The sequence below is a fragment of the Physella acuta genome, unplaced genomic scaffold (assembly GCF_028476545.2).
Source record: "Physella acuta isolate Inbredline_101_S28 unplaced genomic scaffold, ASM2847654v3 ptg000102l, whole genome shotgun sequence".
Taxonomy (NCBI): Eukaryota; Metazoa; Mollusca; class Gastropoda; family Physidae; genus Physella; species Physella acuta.
In genome coordinates this window covers 78,728-102,786 of record NW_026731622.1, presented here as the reverse complement: position 1 = coordinate 102,786, position 24,059 = coordinate 78,728, and the positions used below count along the sequence as shown (strand labels likewise).

The window sequence follows — 24,059 nt, the reverse complement described above, 5'->3', positions numbered from 1 at the left end:
GGTTATGGGGTGGTGACATTGTTTGTGTAGCATCCAAGCCATTCCAAGGCATCATGCACTGTTATACAATAATTTAAACATTTATAGTTTGTCTAAGGTTGTGTGGTTATGGGGTGGTGAGATTGTTTGTGTAGCATCCAAGCCATTCCAAGGCATCATGCACTGTTATACAATCATTTAAACATTTATAGTTTGTATAAGGTGGTGTGGTTATGGGGTGGTGTGGTTATGGGGTGGTGACATTGTTTGTGTAGCATCCAAGCCATTCCAAGGCATCATGCACTGTTATACAATAATTTAAACATTAATAGTTTGTATAAGATGGTGTGGTTATGGGGTGGTGACAATGTTTGTGCAACTAAAAATTTTGAGTACATTTCTGTCTATAGCGTGCAGCAAAGGAGGTTCCACCCCCACCTAACAGATATCTGACATTGGGAAGGTGGCTGATATTTTATTGACCACAAAAGCAGATACACTTTATATGCCTTACAAACCATCAGGTTTTGAAGTTGTATGTTTTGTTATACAGACTAAGCAAAATCAAATTATTGTATGTAGCCAGACAGTTTTTCGTGATAATCAGCTAAAATTAAAAGCACCTAAATTAAGTATTCAAGTATGAATTTTGAAACAAGATGAAGAAATAACTGCCAAACATTTTGTTAATTTACACACTTCAGGATACTGAATAGTAAACCTACCAGACACACTACAGGATATAGAAAACCTACCCGATACACAACAGGATATAGAAAACCTACCTGACACACTACAGGATAAACCTACCAGACACACTACAGGATATAGAAAACCTACCAAACACACACAGGATAAACCTACCAGACACACTACAGGAAATTGTCCTTCTCAAGATTCTCTTCTTCTCCTTCTCTATCTTCATGGAGTTGAGGTGTTTCTGGTGCTGCCACCTCTTGCATTTGGCCAGGATAAATGCAGTTAAAATACACACTGAAACAAACATATCAAGTGTTTGGTGATACACATGTTTAACCTTTCCCTGCCAAGTTTTGTTATTTAAGTACACAATATATACACTATGCAAATACAACTAATACTTATTAATAAGTAGGCCTACTACTCCACAATTTATTGGATTTATTTTTTTGTTTGAATTAAATATATAAGGTAAACATATATAGTTTTTTAAATCTCCTCAGATTTTTCATCCTCCAAGTAGTGAAAAAAAAACTTTAATCAAGCAAATTTCACAATCAACTTACATAAGGGAAGCAATCCAATGCAAGTCCAGATGATAATGTATGCTATTTCGCTCCCTTTAAAGTAATCTCTATCAGTATTCTTGGGACATGGAGCAAGTTGAGATTCATTAAATGTTTGAGGTTCTGCACAGGTGTCTAGAATTTTAATTAATTAAGGAAAGAAAAAAATAATAATTCTGAAATTCTATAAAAATGGCATAAATATTGTGATGTTTTATTATTCTTTATTAACAAGTATTTGTATCAGATCCCAAAATTATAACAATTATTTATTATGAGCACAGACAAAAATTATCTTCACCGAATAATAATAAAAAAATAAAAACGAGGATATACCATTAGAGACAAGAAAAACATCCTTCTGTAGGAACTTGTCCTCAATCTGTGTGACATTGTAAATAATATCATGGAGTGTGATGCTCTGGATCTCAGCTATTTCCTCACTACTGAACAACCTGCAAGATTTTGATCTATGTTAGCACATAGGTGACATGTGGTAGGTGAAAGGTGACCATAGGTAAAAGGTGACCAGTGTTAGGTAAAAGGTGACCAGTGTTAGATAAAAGGTGACCAGTGTTAGGTAAAAGGTGACCAGTGTTAGGTAAAAGGTGACCGGTGTTAGATAAAAGGTGACCAGTGTTAGATAAAAGGTGACCAGTGTTAGATAAAAGGTGACCAGTGTTAGGTAAAAGGTGACCAGTGTTAGGTAAAAGGTGACCAGTGTTAGATAAAAGGTGACCGGTGTTAGGTAAAAGGTGACCAGTGTTAGGTAAAAGGTGACCAGTGTTAGATAAAAGGTGACCAGTGATAGATAAAAGGTGACCAGTTTAGATAAAAGGTGACCAGTGATAGATAAAAGGTGACCAGAGATAGTTAAAAGGTGACCTACAATAGCCAGATTCCTGGTTTTCAAATTATTGAAAACATTAACTTTATTTTAACATACTGCTTTACTTGCACTTCTAAATTTTATCTAAAGACAATATCAAAACAAGAAAAGAATTTAAATAAAAGCCTAATAGATAAAATGGGTAGACTTCTAAATTATATATCCTATTCCCTTTGAGAAAAAAATTGAAATACAATCGAAAGCGGATTAGTTTAGTCAACTATTTTATTTTCTCAATGGTTTCTTTGTGAATAAAAAATAAAAGGAAAAAACAATTAAGACAAGCTAAAGATGTATCAGACTACTAACCCATTATCTTTGTTCTCAAACCAGAACCTGTCTCCGTCCCTGATCCTGATGAACTGGTCATAGAGGATGAGAGTGAAGAGTTCGCCAGGACCTTCGTCTGTTGTCTCCATCATGCCCCCAACAAACATGTCCACCTTACTCAGGTCATTCATGTGGATCCTTTTGAATGTTTCCATCAGCTGCAATATGTTACGTATACGTAAGGTTAGGAATAATTGGCTGTTATGAAAGAAAAATAAATTTGCCTTATCCCATCTGAAAGGACAGAGTACTGTTTTTTTTTTTCCTCAGCATGTGTAGGGAAGTTTGGTCAGTTGTTTGCCCAGCCATCTTTACTTCTCTGAAAAGAGTCAGGTACCCATTACAATTCAGGGGCGTCCTACAGTCTCAAATCTGGGAACTGAACTCGAGACTCTTTAGAGAAGAACTCATTCTCTTTACAGATTGCTTATGTAATCCCATTATTTTTAAACAGCTGATAGGATAATGCAGTAATGAATAGTTTTTTTTCCTTTTGTTTGTAGCACTGTTAAATTCAGGATAAAAGTAGCAATTTTAGATAAATATTAGATTTGATAAGAGCTATTGTTAATTTTACAAGTAACAAATAATTACATGTGATTTTAAAAAAAATTATCTACAATTTTTTAACTCTTTAAACAGACATGTGATTTTTAAAAATTTCATATAATACAAGCAATTTGTCAGAATATTATTTAAAATTTATTTTATTTTAAATTAAAGATGTTAAATTGAATTACAAAGGTGGCTACAAGATATTAATTTAAAAACGGATGTATGTCTGAATGCTGAGTTAAGGAGTGGACATGTAGCACAAATATTTGTGTACAGAATAGATATAGAAAAACATGTAAACATCAGTCAAGAGACTCAACAACTTACCTGTGGGTTGCTTTCATTCAACTGTGTGTTTATTTCTTCAAATGAGTTTTTAACAGGCAACCCCATGGTGAGCCTGACTGTGTTGTAGTCAGGTAGACCGTAATCTCGGCCTTTCATGATGGCCTGCAGCACGGCATCGTTGCTCGTGTGGTATGCGGTGCCATAAAAGTAACCTGTAGAATCAAATGTTGGGTTAGGTATTTCAACCAGATCAGCCACTACTTTTTATACCTTACTATCCGTGCTTTTGATAAAGATGGTGAATAAAATTAAGAATTTTAGTAAACTTGGGCACTTTATTAAATGATAACTAAAATGATTCTAGTATGGGATGGCGTGGTGGAATGATAGACTGTTTGACTGCTAGTCTGAATAGTTACTGTAGGACATCCTTGAATCCCTCCAGCTATGTTGGGTACCCTGACCGATTTTGGGAAAAGTAAAGGCTGCTAAGCATGATGCTGACCACACCATCCCATGATATGCTGAGGTCAAGAAACTTATGAACTGTACTTCATCTGCCCAACAGATTACTAGGTCTAAAGAGGAATCTTAACTTTTTTAACTCTTCTTCTTCTTCTTCGTTCTTAATTATTAGTGATTGAAGGGGATCGAGATTTATCTGCCAGTGGGTTTGAACTCGAGACTTTGTTCGAATTTATCAACCATGAGCTTTTTGCTGACTCGACCACGCCTCCAACACAATTAAGCGTTACGTGTCAACTGGTTATGCGCCATTGAGGCCATTGACTCCGATTTCAGCCTGCTTTTCTTTTTGGATTTGCTTCCATAGCCTTTGTCCAACCAAGAACAAACTACAAGGCAGCAGTTGTTTAATTTTGGAGTTGTCTCTCCTAGAAGAGTGGCTGTCCCCAGCTAACGAGCCTCATCTGCCTGAGGGCTCGAACTCGAGACTTTTCGGTTTAGCAACCATGAGCTTTACCGACTCGACCACGCCGACCCCACTTTTTTAACTGATTATAGCCAGAATTTGTTGACATACTTCTGTAATCTTGAACAACGTATGTGTCAGCTTTCTCTGCCCACTGTGCTGCTAGACCTTTCAAAATATCATTGACACTGTCTTCTTCCTCATACACTGCCTCCTACCAACAAACATATAAACATAGATAGATACAACTTTAATTAGTCTTTTATACAACATGGATGTGCTGTGTAAAAGTTATCAAACCATGCAGAAAAAAATAAATTGTTAAAACCATCTTAATAATATTAATATTCAACAACAATCCATGTTTCAAACTTAGATATCGGTCAGGATGAAAAGTAAGTTTTGTTATCACCCACAGTATGTATGTTATCTTTCCTTACTCACCATAGCCTTCCAATATGTCCGACACAGACGTTTTCCTTTGTGTTTTCCTTCCTTTCTAATGCTACACTTCTTGTCTCTGCAAAAAAATGCGCTTAAAATTAATAATGTTGTCAAATAAAACATTTTGTTTTCTTTTCTGGTTTATATATATATATATATATATATATATATATATATATATATATATATATATATATATATATATATATATATATATATATATATATATATATGTATATATATATGTATATATATGTATATTTATATATATATATATATATATATATATATATATATATATATATATATATATATATATATATATATATATATATATATATATATATATATATATATATATATGACTTCTTTATAAATTAAGTTGTAGGGTTTGCTTTACAGTTTTAAAATCCAAAATCTGCAAGCTAAATTTCAATTAGATCTAGTTTGCAATTATTGCTTGTCTTTGAGCTTGATAAACTGTAGGATACCCTTAGAATGTTTAGAGAGAGGGCAAGTGAAGTGACTGTTTGATTTATTTGAGATGCTAACTTTAAATGAAACCTTACAACTGGTTAATTCCTGCTGGAATTAATGTCATTATATAGTTGATGGCGCCAGCATCAAAAATATCTGTGATATCACTTTTCATTGAAGATTTGTAACCTGAAATGATGTAAATATTGATGTATTTATAGTAGATAGCTTTTATCAATTTTATTAGTAAAGATTGTCTAAATTTTGGAGAATAATATTAATTTTAATTTTGCTGCTGTTGCTACAAAAAAAAACTGACTACAATGTCCCATTGTAACAGATACACCTATTTCTATTTCAATATTCACTCAGATATTGTAGAATTCATTAAATAATTAATTAATTCATATCTTACCAGTGTAGGGTGGCAAACTATGACCAATCAACTTAGGCAACCAATCATAGACTATTATTTTCTGAAAAACAAAACAATACCATAAATAAAGGTGTAGTGTATTTAGTTTCAATTCTTAGCAACCTCAGCTGTTTGTTATTAACCATCAATAATGTTGGCTAAATCAGCCATTTTCAGATTTTTTAGCTGTCTATCACACAAAATGTAATGAAGTTCATTTACTATATAGGGTACATGCACTGTGTGAATATTAAATATATCATTGTTAAATAATAATTTAACACAGAATGTTAGATTTGCATCATCAACTAACAGTTAAACTAAGTAATTGTGAAAGACAGTTAATTTTTTTAAATTTAAATTTAGTATAGATTCATATTATTGTGATAAAGTGTAAAGTGTAAAGATTTAAACTGAATAATCATTGATCCATATTAGAAAGTTAGCCTCTGGGGGTAGATCTAGATCTACAACCAAATTTATAACATAAAATATAAAGGAATAAAATTTAAAGTGTCTAAAGTTATTTGGCGGGAAAACTTTGAAAGTCATAAAATGAACTAAAATAAGTAGGTCATGCTTCCAAGCAAATATTCCAGGTCTAGATTCTAGAGAGATGCCACATGAAGCACATTCCCCTCCCCCCCCCCCCCCCCCCCCAACGAAGCACAATTTCAATTTATATACAAAACAAAACATTTAGTAGTATTACTTTATACTATCTTTATACTATACTTCAACCAGTGTGCGCCTCCGCCCCACCCTCTCCCGTTTAAAAAAAATTACCAAGATTTTAAAATGTTTTGTTTTTAAATAAACTTTTAATGTAAATCAATCACCTGCATTGTAGCTATGACTCTGCGTCTAGCCTGCTCAAAAACTTCATCATTCGTCAAATTTGCGCGATGTTCTAAGATTTTATCGACTACTTTGTTGTGGTATCGATAAAACATGACGCTCAATGCCAACAACGCCGGGTTCTCGAAAACATGAGGGTCTCCAAGACCTAAAAGAAAAACAAGATTTTACTTCAAATCAAAGATGAGAAAAGGGTTTGTTATATCATGTCTCCAAATTTTAGAATATAGATCTAGATATTAGGGCTACTCACGCCAAAGGTCCGGGGCGGTATTGTGGCTGTAAGTGAGAGGGTGATATTTTAGGTTGACCTCATTTCGCAGTGGAAATTTTCCCCATTTGTCCTCACAGGCCAGCTTTCCGCTGTTAGGTTGTCGAAGAAACTCGGTGCGAACGACATTGTTGCCGTAAATAAAACTTCCGTCGATGTAGCTAGATGCACCATTCAGCTGAAATAAGAATCTTCATGTAGAATCTAGACTCTTGATCTAGATTAGATCTAGATTTAGTATATTTCAGAATAAGTTAAAATATGTTTATGATCTTTAATCTTGAGAAACAAGAAAATTAAAATATAATTTTTGGCAACATGCTCGCACACCATAGTAATATCTTCTTTCTAGAACTAGACAGAGGCATAGCGAGCGGGGGGCGGGGAGTACATATGTCCCCAGGCGCCGACCTTAGGGGGCGCCAAAATGTATTGGAAAAACAAATTAAAAATTAAAATCTCATTTTAGCTGCATTTTTGCTTATTTATAAATATAAAAAATATATGAGGAGGGTGTGCAAATCGAAAGCTTGTGGGAGGTGAGGGGGGGGGGGGGGGTGCAAAATTTAAAAAATTTAAAGTTTGTCCCCGGGCGCGGGGAACGGTCGCTCTGGATCTAGATCTAGTAGTTCTACATCTAGGCCTATGTTTTATTAAAATTTTCTAAAGGGCGTAACAATTAAAATAAGACAAGGAATGAAAGATAGTCTCCCTTCTGTTAAATTGGATGATAAACTCAATGTTGAGATATATTAAAACGTAGAAGTATTCCGTGTTTTTTTTTTTTAAATACAATAGTTTAAAATAAGGCAATTAATCATAATCTAACAATAACGAACTAAATGAACCATTTTATTAATTGGTTCTTTCAATCACCTATCGACCTCATTGAACCGTGACAGCTTCCTTAACGTATTAATTTTTTGTGACGTACAATATGACGTCAGAGTACCTGTCTCCTAGGATTGTTCGGCGATTGGCCCGTGTTCTTGTCGTAGGCTTTTCGCTCGTACGGGATGCTCTCCCTTCCCGTGGAATCGGGGTCAAAGTCGGGGTCACCGCGGGGCACGGGAGTGTTGACTAACTCCATGGGGCAGGTGACGTCATCGGTGTCCAGTATCTCATACTCAACAAGACGACCTTGAGAAAAAAATATATCCTCCTGAGTTTAAAAGTTGAGTTGATTGATATAATGTGTTGATTTAAGAGTGTTTTAAAAATATTGCGTAGTTGAGTGTCAAGGTCACTTCTGTGGTTTAACCATCCCAATTTAAACTTTGAACACGTTTTTTTTTTTCAGTTCCTGTATCTGGCCGTTCAAATACCACAACGCCTCATTAAAGTTAGTACTCTAAGGTTACCTGTACGTTGTGTTGGGTGTGTGGCTAAAGTTAAGATTGGGGCGAGGCAAGTATAACGGGTTAAATTTGGAATAAAGGTTAAAGTATCGGTATCAAGGATACGCGCAATTCTGTTATTGATGTTTAACTGATTAGCTTGAAAGTAATTGTATTCCAGAGAGAGAACTAGAACATGATTTCATATAGACAAGCCATCCCCACATTTTAAAATTAGCTTGTATCACCGATAATGATATTTTAACCAATTGGGATTAAGCTTATGATGGAGGTTAGTTTCAGCTTAAAGTTGAAGTGACATACAAAGAAATAGGAATACGTGGCTCTGACTAACAAACAGGCTAGCAGTTAACAGACCATTCTACTCTCGCGGTCATCTGTTCCCCTCCTTTTGTCTCCTTTAAAATAAACCGTTATTTTCTCTCCCCCCCCCCACCAGCACACACTCCCCATTTCTACCATCGTTTCAATTAATGAGTCACTGTGTCCTAATGAAATCCCGTGACCTCTCTTAAACCGAAGCGTCGTGTGACCCTGAAGCGAAGACTTAACGTTTTCAGTGCGCACTTTCTTCAACGATCCAAGTTTTCCCCAGGTACTCATCAGATCGTTGAACTGCAGGTCACAAACTGTAACAACGTGAGTTAATCTTTTGTAAGGGTCACGGAGGCGTAGCTAGGGTAGGGCGGGTGAACGGCCGCCCCAGGTGCCGATATTAATGAGTTAAAGAAAATAATAAAAAGCTCATTTTGAACAGCATGACGAAAGTATACACAGTCGAACTTACGAAAATGGACAGCTACTTGATATTACGGAATTATATAACTGTGTTTTTTTACGTCAATTGTGCGACACCAAAATAAAAGCAGGGCCAGTATCCGATAAAACGCACCCCGACCTTTTCAAATGAGAGGGAGGGGTGTGTTTTTTAGCCAAAATGAAGAATTTTAGCCTAAATAAATGGATTGGGGCGCAAAATTAATATTTTGTCGCGGGACGCCGGAATGGGTCGCTGTGCCTATGAGTGGTCAACAAATTATTACATGGTGTGGTGGATACAAAATTAATATTTTTTAAAATATAATATATAAAAAAAAGTTTCCCTTTCAAACCTGACGGTCTATGGGGCAAGTGAAGTAGAGTTCACTTGTTTCTGTGACCATATATATAATATATGGAAGATCGATATACAGTAAAAGTGGACGCATACTAAAACATACTAAAACATGCGGTATAATTGAAACTAAAAATAATATTTTTAAATTATTTACCAAAAAATGCAAAGAGTGCGGTCAGGTCTTTCTGGTTGGGAATTCCCGACTCGCCAGCGATGTTCCCGAACAGCTCGTTGCTGATTCGTCGAGGATTTGGGCGATCCCATCCGGAGAGTTGGTAGGTCTCGTCTTCATAGGTGGGTGTTATATTTCTCTCAAGCGGACGTCCTGTTCAAGAGAGAGAGAGAGAGAGTAAATGACATAGTTTGTTTAATAAGAAAAGGGCAGTGTACAGACTCTAGACTCGTCTTAAAATAGGTTGTTGGTAGTGTGTATAATTCTAGCTAATGGTAGTGTTTAAGTCAGAAGTTAGGGTCAGAGATATGCCGTTTTTCTTTTAGACATTTTTTCTAGGGTGGGGGGGGGGGGGGGGGGGGTTAGGGAAACATTGGTAAAAGATGTTTTGTATTTAAATTCAATATATATTTTTTTGTCCGTGGCGGGGACTTTTGCGACTAGTAGGAGAGGGATGGTGGGGGGGGGGGGAGGGGGGGGGGTAGAGGTGAAAGTATGAAGATACAATTGCATTTTAAAAAGTAGTGTCAGAATGTGGATTTTTCCCCCAATATTTTGCGTAGTTTTTTGTTAGTAAATTGCAATAAAAAATTATACTTATACTTAATGTTGACTGAGCTCAGTTATTATTCTAGAATGAAATCGATCATTTAAGAAGCGGAAATTATTATCTTGAGTGTATGGTAGGCTGAAGGGTGACTTTAGTCGTTGAGGTAGAAGGTCTGACGTTTTGTGACGTGTGACAATACGGAGAGGATCAGGGGAAAGGTAAAAAAAATCGCGTTAAAGAGCGTCACATCGTTAAATGACGACCACACAGACAAAATTGCTGCACACATGGGAGGATTATGTGTGGATTTAAAATATATATAAATAAGAATGACAGATTGAAGAATAGGCTTAATCCAGTGGGACGGTGACGTCATACCTACGCCTCCCCAGCTGGGGTTGAGGGGGTTGTTGTACCATCCATCAAAACGCTGGACCGGGACTTCACGTTGACCTGAAGTTTTAAAAAAAATAAGAACTTATTGTTTGGAAAGTTGAAAAACAAAACGTTTAGTTACAGGTCATGATATTTAATTTAAGTAAAATATTGTTTTTGCAATTAAAATATCCAATATATATATATATATATATATATATATATATATATATATATATATATATATATATATATATATATATATATATAATTATTATCAACTATTTATATTTTAGAAATAACCGACATTTTATATAAGAAGTCTATTAGGTTATCTCAATACACCTTTGCAAATAGATTACAACAGATATTAGTAACTCACCTAAAACTAGATACACACATAATGCTCCTATGTACATACAATGATGGACTGTCATGGTTCAGACTTGTGGAGTTTTTATTGGTTTTTTTTCCAGCTCTTCTTAGTGAATCTGAGGTAAAAACAAACAAGCAAATTGAGAACAAAGTTTAGTAAATAGAAACAGCGAAATAGCATAGCTATGTGCCCATGGGTGACTGGGAATATGCGCAACGGAAAACTGCGTACAAAAAAAAGTGCGGAAGGGTATTTTTGTTTCGTGCATTTATAGACATTAACAAAGATTGACCATAGGTACATCGTAGCTAAATAAAACAATTTTATACGAAATGTAACAAAATGAAAGTGTATTAGTGTAATTCGTTTTTATTTGCTTATGTTTCTGTTTGCAAAGTTTTCCTTTGCGCATTTTTCTGGAAACCGTGCCAATGAAGCTAATATCCTTCAGAATCAAGAGGAATAAAGGGGAGATAAGAGCATGAGATCAGGTATAGGTCAAGGTGTGGTGTTCCCTGAAGGGTTGAACCAATTGTAGAAGACATTAGGTACCGCCAAGTGGAGCTCTTGAATATCAATTATTGCCATCCGTGGGATTGGTATAGCCTTTAAAGGAGAGCATCTTTTGCTTTGAAGTTCGGAAGTATATATATATATATATATATATATATATATATATATATATATATATATATATATATATATATATATATATATATATATATATAGTTAAAATTAACGTTTGAATTAAGCAAAATCTGTATGCATCACGGGTATAAAGTATGCAGTTTAGTCTTCCTACTTCGGTCAAACTTAGTTAAAAAGTACAAAACATTAACGTTCCCTTTTCATTCAGACCTACTTCATATACCATGGGGTAAATTAAGTAGAATTTATATGTTTTAAACCTTGGCATATGAACGGATGGTGTGGTCAGCACAATGCAGAGCCGCGTTTTCTTTCCCTAACATCAGAACTAGGTGACATACCCTGCAGACCCAGGCCGGACTGAGATCTGAACACACAGACATTTGGGTTAGCAGTGGAGCGCTCTACCACCCATCCACGCTGTTCCATAGCCTTTGTTATGCAATGGTTTATGACTGGCCTCACACTTTGTTAAAAAAAAAAGGGTTTCTGTTGACGATACGCATCTTAGTTGTGTTGATTACTGCATGTAAAGCATCAAATGTAAGCGCTAATTCAAAGGAATGCGCTGAATTAGAAACCATTGCGGACTTTGTGTACTATAATAACCTCTATATAAGGTTAACTTTAGCAGCGCATAACATCGGCTGTGTGGGAACGCTAAGTTATCACAGATCATCTCAAGATCCTGGACAGATCATCTCAAGATCCTGGACAGATCACGACAGTCAGGCAGACGTCACATTAATTACAGTCGTTTGACACTGCGACCAGCGTGACCTGATCGACCTGATAACCCCCAACCCTTGTTCTAAAATTAGACATCGATAAAATCCCGGTGTTATAAATAGATTAAGCTTCTTACGAAACACATGAGGGAGGTCTACTTAGGTGGTCGTTGAATAAGATGGTTCATGACTAGCGATTGATCCCTGCCCAGTCTATGAATGTGGTGCCTGCAGTTGAAACCTTTGTCTAACTAATTAAGTTACCGGTATACTAAACGATCCGAGTAATTTATTGACTACAGAAGCGTTCATAGAAATCCCTCAAAAACTAAACTGTGCCATCCCCAGCCGCCTCCCCATCATGCCCCTCCCCCTCCATCATACTCTCCACCTGAGCATTTCACACCCCCACCTCAGCTACACCGGGAACTGGTCAATAATCGGTCTGTGTCTCAAGTAAATAAAACATAGGCAGAGTTCAAGGGCGTTGATCGCACGGAATGCCGTGGTCAAAACGTTCATCGAACCTACTGTAGCTTACTTACTGGTGTTTGAACCCGTGCCCCTCATTTAAATCGTTCTACACAGACTGCATTGCTTGGTTATAGTTATATGTCAGCAGTGTTGTGTATTTTCAATGGTGAAAATGTGTAGGCTACTCACATTCATCTCACACAAAAATCTTTTAGAAAAATAACTGCTAAGGCATTAATTTGCTCGATCAACTGTTTATTAAATCTTGTATTATTATTTTTTAAACAATATAATAACATTTTAGAAGACATCCCCATTTTACCCACTATAAGAGTTATAGTTTTGTCTACTACAATTATTGCATCATTGATATAGTTTAATATCAATTATATAAATTGTTTCCACCCAAAGTACTAACATCTTGATGATTATTAATGGTTTCAATAACACCACCTAATTTATGCGTGTGTGTGTGTGTCTGGGGTCTACATGGATTAGTGATGTGGTGGAGTTGACACCTACATCCTTTAGGTTTTGTTTCGTTATGCTCAACGCGTGGGAAAATCGTTGTTGTTTCTAATTAACGGTTTTTTACATATAGAGGATATATTCTTACCTAAGCGTTGTCCGAAATCTGATCCGGAGATGATGGAAAAAATGGCGGCATCTGTCTATCGTTTAATCTAGAAAATAATTAATACCACAGTGCAGTCAGTACGATGCGTCAAAGTCAAGATTAAAATCCTTTTGTTTGATTTTGAGCCTTTATTCTTTCAATAATAAATTGTTATTAGTTTAGTTTCATGGCTTTTTGATTGGTTGTTATTTTTATTTTGCGGTTTTCTAGTTCGTACTGCTTGATTAATGTTTCAATATCTGTCTGCTCTATAAATTAAACTTATTTTCTAACATGTGATTGCACTTTAAACTTACCTTTAATTTAATTCGATCAATGAGGAGGATTTATGTTTAACTGTTTAAGTGTGATTTAACTTAAAAATATAAAATGTTGATAATATTTCAAAATGACATTTGATCAGATACGACGGGAAAGTATGTGTTTAGTAAAGGATTAAGATTGTAAAAACTGTAATTAGTGCATTGCTATTCAGATATTAATTAAAATATTACGATCTTTGTTGTTTTCAAAGGATTATCTAATTTTTAGCGCAATTTCCATTCTGGAGAATTGCGTTTATTAACTCGTCATTTCTGGGAATGGATGGATGGATGAATGTGTGTCCGGGCTTTAAGTCGTATCTCCTCCTTAACGAAGCAATATCGATGACTAGTTCCAAAAGCAATTATGTTAAGTAAGTTAGGAGAATGAGCATAGGCCATAAAAATTCCGGGTTTCTTTCATGTATTTCCCGGAAAAGCCAAAAAACCTCGAAAAAATTCAGTTTTTGGCCCATATCTCGGCAACCAGACCACTTAGCGACTTGAAACATGTACCAATCGATTCCTGCCATAATTTAGAACAATATTGCCGAAGAAAGTTTTCAAAAATATCCTCTCGTTCGGTCACAAATTTTAAAATTACATAAACACCTACAAACCGATCTTTCTTCTAGCTTGAACGCACCCCATCATTATACGTCAGAGCTATTTTTAGATAACATAAGGAAATTGCGCATAAATGTCACTAGACTTTTTTAATTAACTTGTTTTATTCATTTCATAAGATGATCGTCCGTCCGTCCGTCTGTCCATCGATTTGTCTGCCTGCTCGTTTGTGTCTGCTATTTTTAAGACGACACGTTTTTTCCTTAACCCAGGCTTCCCCTGGAACTTACTCACCCCCCCCCCCCCCACACACACACACTTAGCCCGCCCCCACCACTCCCCCACATGTTGCTCCACATAGACACACCGTGAAACGTACCTGGTACGTGAATCACGACACGTGTGAGCACTCAACTAAAAGTACATCGGAAACAAAACCTCCCACACCTTGGGGTGAGTAAAACTAGAGTAAGCCGGAAATAGGATTGGGGGCGAAGGGGGAAGGTGGGGGAGAGGGAGGCGGGCTGTAAACAACCGAACGAATAAAGGGAAATAACCTAGTCAGCAAAAAAAAAAAAACCTAATCCATAATTACCGTTCTTTTCTTTGTCATCCTGTTATACTTTAGAAGTTTCGAGTTAACACGCAGCTTACCATTTTGTTTTTGTATTAAAGAAATGTACCAGGATTGAAACTTAATGAAAATGTAAATTTTAAGGTGTTTAATTTCAATCATTATATTTTTTTTAAAAGAACTAATTCTTTTAATTAATCTAAAGTTGTGATATATTTATATATATATTTTTTAAGAATATGTTAATCTAAAACAGACAGTAGTTTCAACATAAACATAGTCTACAGAACAGTAACAACAGTGTAGTAAGTGTAGTAGGTTCACATATCAGGATTACTAACATAGCTTGATAATTAAGTTTACTTTATTTATATAATGAGTAGACACTTTAGACTCAAATATCTAAATGCTGACACAAGGCGTATACTTAATTTATTCACCTCTATGTGAAAAAAAATATGTAAAAAAGGGGGTGGGGCTTGTATATCCGCTCTTCTACTGGTAGATATTAATAGAGAGCGCTAAAAGGAAGGGGTTGATTGTCCTACTCGTTACTAACGCCCTCGCAAAGCTGTTAAACTAGGCCAGACGAGTTCAGGCTGCTCATCTTAAACTTCAAAGGCCAAAGTGACAATCCCCAAGGTTACAGAAGGCAAGATGACCCATGTAATACTTGATAGGTCAAGATGTCAAGTTTAAGGTTACAGAAAGCAAGATGACCCATATAATACTTGATAGGTCAAGATGTCAAGTTGAAGGTTACAGAAGGCAAGATGACCCATATAATACTTGATAGGTCAAGATGTCAAGTTTAAGGTTACAGAAAGCAAGATGACCCATATAATACTTGATAGGTCAAGATGTCAAGTTTAAGGTTACTGAAAGCAAGATGACCCATATAATACTTGATAGGTCAAGATGTCAAGTTTAAGGTTAACGAAGGCAAGATGACCCATATAATACTTGATTGGTCAAGATGTCCAGTTTAAGGTTAACGAAGGCAAGATGACCCATATAATACTTGATAGGTCAAGATATTAGTTTAAGGTTATAGAAGGCAAGATGACCCATATAATACTTGATAGGTCAAGATGCCAAGTTGAAGTTTACAGAAGGCAAGATGACCCATATGATACTTGATTGGTCAAGATGTCAAGTTTAAGGTTACAGAAGGCAAGATGACCCATATAATACTTGATTGGTCAAGATGTCAAGTTTAAGTTTACAGAAGGCAAGATGACCCGTATAATACTTGATTGGTCAAGTTTAAGGTTACAGAAAGCAAGGTGACCCATATAATACTTGATTGGTCAAGATGTCAAGTTTAAGTTTACAGAAGGCAAGATGACCCGTATAATACTTGATTGGTCAAGATGTCAAGTTGAAGGTTACAGAAAGCAAGATGACCCATATAATACTTGATAGGTCAAGATGTCAAGTTGAAGGTTACAGAAAGCAAGATGACCCATATAATACTTGATTGGTCAAGATGTCAAGTTGAAGGTTACAGAAAGCAAGATGACCCATATAATACTTGATAGGTCAAGATGTCAAGTTGAAGGTTACAGAAAGCAAGATGACCCATATAATACTTGATTGGTCAAGACGTCCAGTTTAAAATTACAGAAGGTAAGATGACCCATATAATACTTGATTGGTCAAGACGTCCAGTTTAAGGTTACAGAAAGCAAGATGACCCATATAATACTTGATAGGTCAAGATGTCAAGTTTAAGGTTACAGAAAGCAAGATGACCCATATAATACTTGATTGGTCAAGATGTCAAGTTGAAGGTTACAGAAAGCAAGATGACCCGTATAAAGCCTTATAGGCCTAGATGACCAGTTCAAGGCCATAAAGGTCATGGCGCAATGTCTGAGTACGACTATAGAATGTATAGGGAACAGCGCCATGCAACAGGGGTCAATGCGACCAGTCCAATACAACACAAGTATAGTTGACCATCTCGACCCCGCGGAGGTCACCGTGACCGCCGGAGCAGACGTATTGATCTATTGACCTAACATGCGTCGTCTGCTGACAGCATCACGAGGAGAGTCTGTTTGAGAGGGTTGACTCGGCTTACACATTTCCGTTTAGTGGTCCGTCTGGTGGGCTTCAAGGCTAATTAATTACAGCACATCTAATTATATCATGGGGAGAGACAGAGAGATAGATAAGAGACTGAGGAAATGGGCCGGGGATTCGGAATAAGTGAAAGTGATATATTTATATACACAGGGGAGATGTTGTTAGAGATGGTAGTTGTGATGGTGTGTTCGTATCTAAAAGCAGACGAAAGAAGTTGAAATAATTTGATGCGTACAAGTTTTAAATGTTAACTTTAGAGATACAAGAACAGTATTTAAAAACCTAATACATGGAATAACTAGTGTTATTTAATACTAATAGATTACATTTGATGTATGCCTGCTAACGATTATATGTTTTCGTTTTAAAATATAAAGAAAGACATGCAATATAAAGCGTGCTTTAAAGAACTTTATTACTCACACGAGAAAACGAACTCACAGCTAAGACCAGTTTTAAAGTGCATTAGGGCGAAGTTGTCCCCGTTTTGCTTCTTAGCACAGAGAAGAAAAAAAGAAATAAAGGGAAGCAACTGCGTCTGTGAAAACATAGGAGTAGCTGGGCTAGTGCCCTTAGATGTTAGTTTGTTTTGACCGTGTTTCTTTGGGTGCGCTCGTGTGTTGCGTGTGTGTGTGTGTGCTCGTGTGTAGCGGGTTAACACGGGGAACTGACACGAAATGGACGTGAGAAATCTGATGTCTAAAGGGTGAGTACAACTATACAGAAATATTTTATTGTTAGAAAATAAATATTGTGCGTAGCATTCTAACAGAGCTTAGTTGATGCTGTTGAAAATTTCAATGCGAATCGATGAATTGATGAATATTTTAATATTTTTAAACTTCCTTTAGTGTAAATGTGTTAATGAGTCGTAACAAGTTATGTTATATTTTAATAACACTTTTCTATTTACAAAAAAGATTAAAAGCATAAGAAAACTATTTTAAAAGACAATTTTCAAATGCAAATTTTAAAAAGAACAACCCTACTAACTCTTCAAATTATTAACAAAAAAACACACAACATTCAGTTGCCATTGTTGAATATAAATAGATTTAAATTGTGTTTTGATTCTTGTTCCGTATATTTTTCTCACAAATAAGCATCATTGTATATTTGGCAAACCATAGCTTTAGCAGACACTGAACACGATGCAAACGTTGATGCTTCGATTAACAGCAGCATGAAGACACACTGCTTTTCACAGTGTAATGCTCCGGTTAATTCATATCAAATCACACATAAAGCTTATTGTCAAGACTAATACACATACAAAGTAAATATCAGTTTGATGTTGCGGTTGATATGGAGTAATTCAGTTTTATGTAATTCACAGTCTAATGTCTGCAGTTTAATCTGGCTCACAGTTTAATTAAATTCACAGTTGATTGTGATTCCCAGTTGGTTTAATGTTAAGATTCACGGTTGTAAGGAATAGTATTACTTCTTGTTTGCACTCTGTTGGTATCGTTATACACGGGTCTACCTTCATTGATAATTGGTCTGTTAAGAAATTTTAATACGGTAGAGAGAAGCAACATGCCTGTTTGTTATTAATTATATTTTACATTTTTAAATTAGGCCAGATTTTCTTTCTGTCCCGCCATTTATTCTAATGTGTGAACGTATGTGTTTGTGTGTGTGTATGTCCGGAACTACGTTCAAGCTTTCAAAACTAACGATATACCATTAATTTAAATTAACAAGGTGAGTTACTTCCCATTTAAGAAATATATTTTTATCAACCACATACTAGACTTTCTCAAAAGAAGGGCGTTTGGTGTCGGATATTATCAGAGATAATAGTTAGGGCTAGTGTTGACTTTAGTTAGTAAAATATAGTTAGTAGTAGTATAACCAAAACTATTTTGTGATGAATTTATATTCGGACCCAGGTTTAAAAAAAAAAAAAAACTCTTGAAATATTTCTCAAAACGTATTCTTCTAGGTTAATGAGTTACACACTTACCTGTATGTTTAGAAACTCAACTTCTGTATTGACAAAAAACAAATGTAGCTGTTATCAAACATAAACAACACAGCCGTCCTATTTTCCTAATCTATCTTTGTCATTAGCCGGTAGATATACGTAGTGCTTACCTGGGATCTCAGTGAATATAGTTTTTATACTGCTGGCTTCTGCTGTCTATCTGGATGCACACAATATGTAAACACTAGTATTATGGCCCCATTCTGGTTGACGGCCAGTGTTGAACTAACAGCTGAGATCTGTTGCGGCTTTCTCTCGTTGGTTGCCGCTCCTTTATACGCTATGCTGATCCGGTATCCTTAACGCTACAGTCGGGGCAGAGTTACACGCCCTTGTTTTAGATAAAACTTAGCGCGATTGTAAATGTTACGTTGTTTTATTGTTTTATTTAATTTTATTTATTTAAGTTTTAAGAAAGTATAATTTGAGAGATGTTTTGAATAGTCTTGGCGTAAAGACAAAGAAATACAGGTAAAATAAGTATGGCAACGATCTTCTTTAATTTATAAAAGAAAGACGAACAACTATTTCCAGCCATCTAAATCTCGCGTTGTGTTGATACTTTATAATAAAAAAAACTAAACCTCCACGTCTATAAATCAGGAGAAGGGTCGTGATGATTAAATCTACACTAACACCCCAATGTAAACAGCCGAATATTTACGGTGTCGCGTTTGTTTATTAGGGTCGTTATGAGAAGGTCACGTCGTTAAACGATACAGACTTGTTAACGTGCACTAACTCACCCCGACTCGCACCGTGTCACCACAGACACGCCCATATTCTGCAGGCTTAACGTTTGATTGGCCCGTCGTGACCTTTACAGTTCAGAGCTGCTGATGTGTGTTTATGCTATTGTAAACACAGTGAATTAAAAATGATGTGTAGGGTATATTAAAAAGTTGGAAGTTTGTGGCCTGGTGGTTTATAAGGCTGATGATGCTGAGATTTATATTTTCTATATAAATTTCATTGCCCCCCCCCCCCTCCCCCGAAGGGATGCCTGGAAGAAACACTGGGCACCCCACAGAGCTGGGTGGTCTTTATGATGTCCTTTAGATTTCTTCCCCCTTCCCCCCCTGCACTAAAGACAGTCACCCGACAGAGCCGGTTGGTCGTTATGGTGTTCTTTATATTACTCCACCCCCTCCCCCTTAACTAAAGTCAGGCGCTCCACAGAGTTGGGCGGTCCATATGATGTTCTTTAGATTACCCCCCCCCCCCCTCGATCGGATGGTAGTGCACACGCCTGCTAACATGAAAGTCTCGCGTTTGGATTCCGGACTAGTCCGCAGGACGCCTGAGTCCACCCAGCTGAAATGGGTACCTGACATGTGAGGGAAACTAATGGCGGCTGGTCATAGAAACAGGTGAACTCTACTTCACTTGCCTAATGGACCGCTAGGTTTGAAAAGGGAACTTTAATTTTTGTTAATAAAAATTATAATGAAAAATCAGTGTATTAGAAATATAGTTTTTTAATTGCCATACCCACATAAAGATTTTTTTCTCAATCACTATTTTACCCGTACCCTAACTTTATAGGCGCTAGACGTATATTATTGATATAGCTACGGTACTGCTGATACAAATGTACCACACTATCCCAACTAAACTCTAGACGCCACTTGCTGACAGTTTTCCGGTTTAGTTTTTTAAATTTATGCGAGGGAATCCCCAGGTAAAGTATAATACGGCTGACGTCATCTGAAGGGTTTTCTACGGTTTAAAAATAGCTTGTAGGTGGAGTTTGCTTTACTGCGCATGTTTGCTTACTTTCACATCGCGATTACAAGTAGGCTATGGTTTGTTGACCGTAGCAGGGCACGCTACGCCTAGATAGTTTCTGTTGTTCATTTGTTACTAGATCTAGAATCTGTGTCGGATACAACCTGATTTACCTAAAACACGGAACGGAAATCCGATCTAGATATTGAAACCACGAAATGTAAATTCTTTAGCTATCGTGTATCGTATCTAACCGACATATTTTTCGTCAAGGGTTGATACTCTGATGGGAGCGCTAGCATTTTTTTTTCTAAGGGGATGGCCATGAGAGGTATCAAATCCATCTGAGGTGTTGACCGTGAAAAGGATTTGAACCCTGGTCTTTGGGTAGCGCAAATATTACCAAACTTTGGCTTACATAATGAGGTGGACATTTCCCTCTTGGAATATATATATATATATATATATATATATATATATATATATATATATATATATATATATATATATATATATATATATATATATATATATATATTATTTATAACAACCACCCATCCTTCACATGGCACATTGCTACACCTATGACCGTTAGGTTACAGGGTACCCTACAAGCACCGAACATTTAACTTGCGGATTGGCAAGCGCTCGTTCTGCCACTAAACCACGGCATCCCCACCCAGTCGTCTATACCCTCCCTGACCAAAGTCAGGTATACGGAGCTGAAGGGCGGGGGGGGAGGGGGGAGGGGTTGTATCAGGCGGTTAGCTTAACGCTATGATTTTTTTTTTATGTTTAACGTTAATCTTTGTGTCTTAAAAAATCTTTGAAAAACGTGATCGGTTCTGTGGATTTGGTTGATCAGGTAGGCAAACAAAACGACCGCCACGTAAGGAGATTAGCATAGCAAGAACATCCGGGTACCGGGAACTTTTGAACCTGTCTTGGTATACCATTGAAGAGTGGGAACATGTTCCTTATAGAGGGAATAAGTGTCCCTATAGAGTCAAGAGATTCTGAAAGTAAAGAGACAGATAAAGGGGGGGGGGGTGTATCTGGAGAGATAATCACCAAAACTTCCCTGTTCTTTTTACGTAAGCTTATAGCAGAGAACAGAATGAACAATAGAAGATGTCTTGATATCGTAAAGTGCACTCCAAGTTTCCATTCTTACGTTTTTCAGAGGTTTTTTTTTTTCATCTAATTTTACAACAGAGTTAGTCATCATTTTATTTCTACAAGGAAGGCTAATATTTAATTTCCCCGTTCTTTCACTTTCGTTTCTTTCTTACTAATTAAAGAATGGACACTTTTTGATTAATGAGAAATTAATGAGCAGTTATTTTTGTTCTGTGACGTACTTAGGCTGTTTATGTAGAATCACCAACTCTGTAAAGTCTCTGACAACGTCAGAGGCATATAAATCTATTACGCCTCCAGGGGCGGAATATCAGTTTTGCGCCCCCCTCCCATTTTTACATAGTTATTTCTGTTTGTGAAAAAGTGACCCTTCCCCCCCCCCCCCCCCATTTGCAGTTGGATAGGTTTACCCGTTATTATCCGGTATCCCGTAATATTTTATATTTCATTGCCACAAAATTGATATGGAAAACTGTTAAATCAATGTGTAAACCCTTAAAGCCGTTTATTTTCGTAACTTTGTCGGTGTATAATTCAAAACTTCAGCTTAAAATGGGCTTTTAAATTAATTTTTCTACCACTTTTGGCGCCCCTTAGGGTTGGCGCCCGGGGCGGCCGCCCCACCCGCCCTCCTCTAGCTACGCCGCTGTCACGTGATATAATTAGAAAGAGACGAAAGAGACGTGGCTCTCACAATTACGGAGCCATAAGTATAGCAATGTAACTGAAAACCACGGGGCTCACGTATATTTTTATAAGGGGGTTTGTTAAATTAGATCATAAAGTCGCGGTGCGCTTAGAGTTACAGGATCTCATGCTTGTGGCGGTACTGATAACTCGAGACCCATCATAAAAAAGCACGGAACTCCTAAAAGGTGTTCACTTTATTCGCTGGTTCATCTTCGAATAAGATGTTTTCTATGTATAATATTACATTCCCTAGGCTTACGACAATGCTGCTAATCTATCCGAGATAGAATAACGGACGTTTCATCCAGATATGCTTTCCTGGCTTGGTCCAAAAAGAACAAGCACACACGAATAACTAAAGTGCAACACTCCTAATTTAGGAATGTGCGCTTGAAAGTTAGGAAAGTGTATCCCATTAAATTTAGAAAAATGCACTGCGACATGCACTAGCAACACAAAAGGCTTTTACATGTTGACTTCATACCAATACTTACATTTCCTAATTTTAGTAAACTCATAAATTTTATTATACAACATTTACCCCGAGTTAGCAATTAATAATAACGAGCTGACCCGCTGCGTATAACACGCCGCTATTTAGTTTTATTTTCTACTTTTCAGTAATTCATAATTTGTCAATTCGACAGTACCAATGCTGTCAGTGAAAATATTTGCTATAAAACACTAAAACCCTCCTTTCCCCCAACCCCCCCCCCCCCCCGTGAAAGCAGCCTCCTCTTAGTTACCTCCACTAAGTTTAACATAGTTTCAAACTAAATTATCTGCCCCTAATAGCCGTCACTAAACCCGGCTCTACGATTTTAAACATTTAGCGTGAACCACAGCTCACCAGACCATGTGGGGGTGGGGGTTGTTGCGATATGACTAGAGAGGAAGAGAGGGGACTGCTAGGCGCGCTTACAGCTTGGTGTTTTCTAACGTCTCCAAGAAGAGAATTAAAGCGGCCGTCTGTGACGACAGTTTACAGACGACAAAGAAAAGAACAAGCAGAAATGTTATTACCTCCCCTTAATTTCACATCGTTTAGAAACTAAATTATCTGCCCCTAATAGCTGTCACTACGATTGTAAACAGCTCACCACACTGATAGGGGTGGAGGTGGTAGCGATATGGTCTGTTGAGCTTACGTCTTGGTGGTGTCTCGCATGGTCCCAATTTAGAAAATTATATATATTGATACCAGTTGATTCATCTCCTATTTATGTGTGACGTAGACAGCAATTTAATGATCCCGGTATTTGCTTGTCATTATGGCTGTATGTGCAGGTAAGGTTCCTATGAACACCCTCACTCCTCCACCCATCACCCACCCACCCCTAAACCCCAATTTTTCACCCCTACCGTTCTTGCCTACACAACAACACAAAAATAAATTGGGCCCACGCTAACAAGTAATTAATTGTCCGTAACTACCATGTTTACTTTTGAGTCATAGTCGACCTTCAGCCGTTTTATTCGTGCGTCGTTTACCGAGAAAAGAATGAATAAAATCCTTTAATAACACATCCACCCCACACGGAAGTCAGATATGTTGATCGCTCCATGTTCGTTGATATTGTGTTGATAAAAATATATTTTCAAATCCTGACCTGTGGCTTTTGGGATGGTAGACCTAGGATGTTTACTAGTGTACTAATGTACTGATAGCTAAGTACGGTTGGCTTTTTTGGCGTATGGCATAACAATGGTGGTACCTAGTTCTACGTCACGATTTTACTTTGTGTTGATGACGAATGTACCTAGTTCTACGTGGCGATGGTACCTAGTTCTACGTGGCGATGGTGCCTAGTTCTACGTGGCGATGGTACCTAGTTCTACG

At 36.8% G+C, this 24,059-nt stretch overlaps 2 protein-coding genes across 4 annotated transcripts in view; one reads left to right on the top strand and one right to left on the bottom strand.

Moving 5' to 3' along the window:
• LOC131931082 (dual oxidase 1) overlaps window positions 1–24,059 on the bottom strand; it is a 48,860-nt gene that overhangs the window by 11,808 nt on the left and 12,993 nt on the right. The window contains exons 1-17 of one of the 3 annotated variants that reach the window (XM_059287791.1): window positions 18,772–19,199; window positions 18,641–18,663; window positions 10,657–10,765; window positions 10,278–10,352; window positions 9,332–9,502; window positions 7,655–7,842; window positions 6,685–6,880; window positions 6,413–6,579; window positions 5,574–5,634; window positions 5,251–5,347; window positions 4,682–4,757; window positions 4,349–4,451; window positions 3,346–3,518; window positions 2,443–2,621; window positions 1,581–1,699; window positions 1,245–1,379; window positions 844–972 (exon numbers count right to left, since the gene is read on the bottom strand). In XM_059287791.1, coding sequence (XP_059143774.1) covers window positions 844–972; window positions 1,245–1,379; window positions 1,581–1,699; window positions 2,443–2,621; window positions 3,346–3,518; window positions 4,349–4,451; window positions 4,682–4,757; window positions 5,251–5,347; window positions 5,574–5,634; window positions 6,413–6,579; window positions 6,685–6,880; window positions 7,655–7,842; window positions 9,332–9,502; window positions 10,278–10,352; window positions 10,657–10,711 — 1,924 coding nt within the window. In that variant the 5' untranslated portion in view covers window positions 10,712–10,765; window positions 18,641–18,663; window positions 18,772–19,199. Of the gene's footprint in view, window positions 1–843; window positions 973–1,244; window positions 1,380–1,580; window positions 1,700–2,442; window positions 2,622–3,345; window positions 3,519–4,348; window positions 4,452–4,681; window positions 4,758–5,250; window positions 5,348–5,573; window positions 5,635–6,412; window positions 6,580–6,684; window positions 6,881–7,654; window positions 7,843–9,331; window positions 9,503–10,277; window positions 10,353–10,656; window positions 10,766–18,640; window positions 18,664–18,771; window positions 19,200–24,059 lie in introns of those variants that run through there. The other 2 variants (XM_059287782.1, XM_059287799.1) reach the window with 2 other exon arrangements.
• The window catches only part of LOC131931099 (dual oxidase maturation factor 2), a 51,360-nt gene continuing 44,609 nt past the window's right edge, over window positions 17,309–24,059 (top strand). Inside the window, exon 1 of the mRNA XM_059287810.1 lies at window positions 17,309–17,377. Within this exon, the coding sequence (XP_059143793.1) occupies window positions 17,349–17,377 (29 nt within the window). The 5' untranslated portion in view covers window positions 17,309–17,348. The remainder of the gene's footprint in view (window positions 17,378–24,059) is intronic.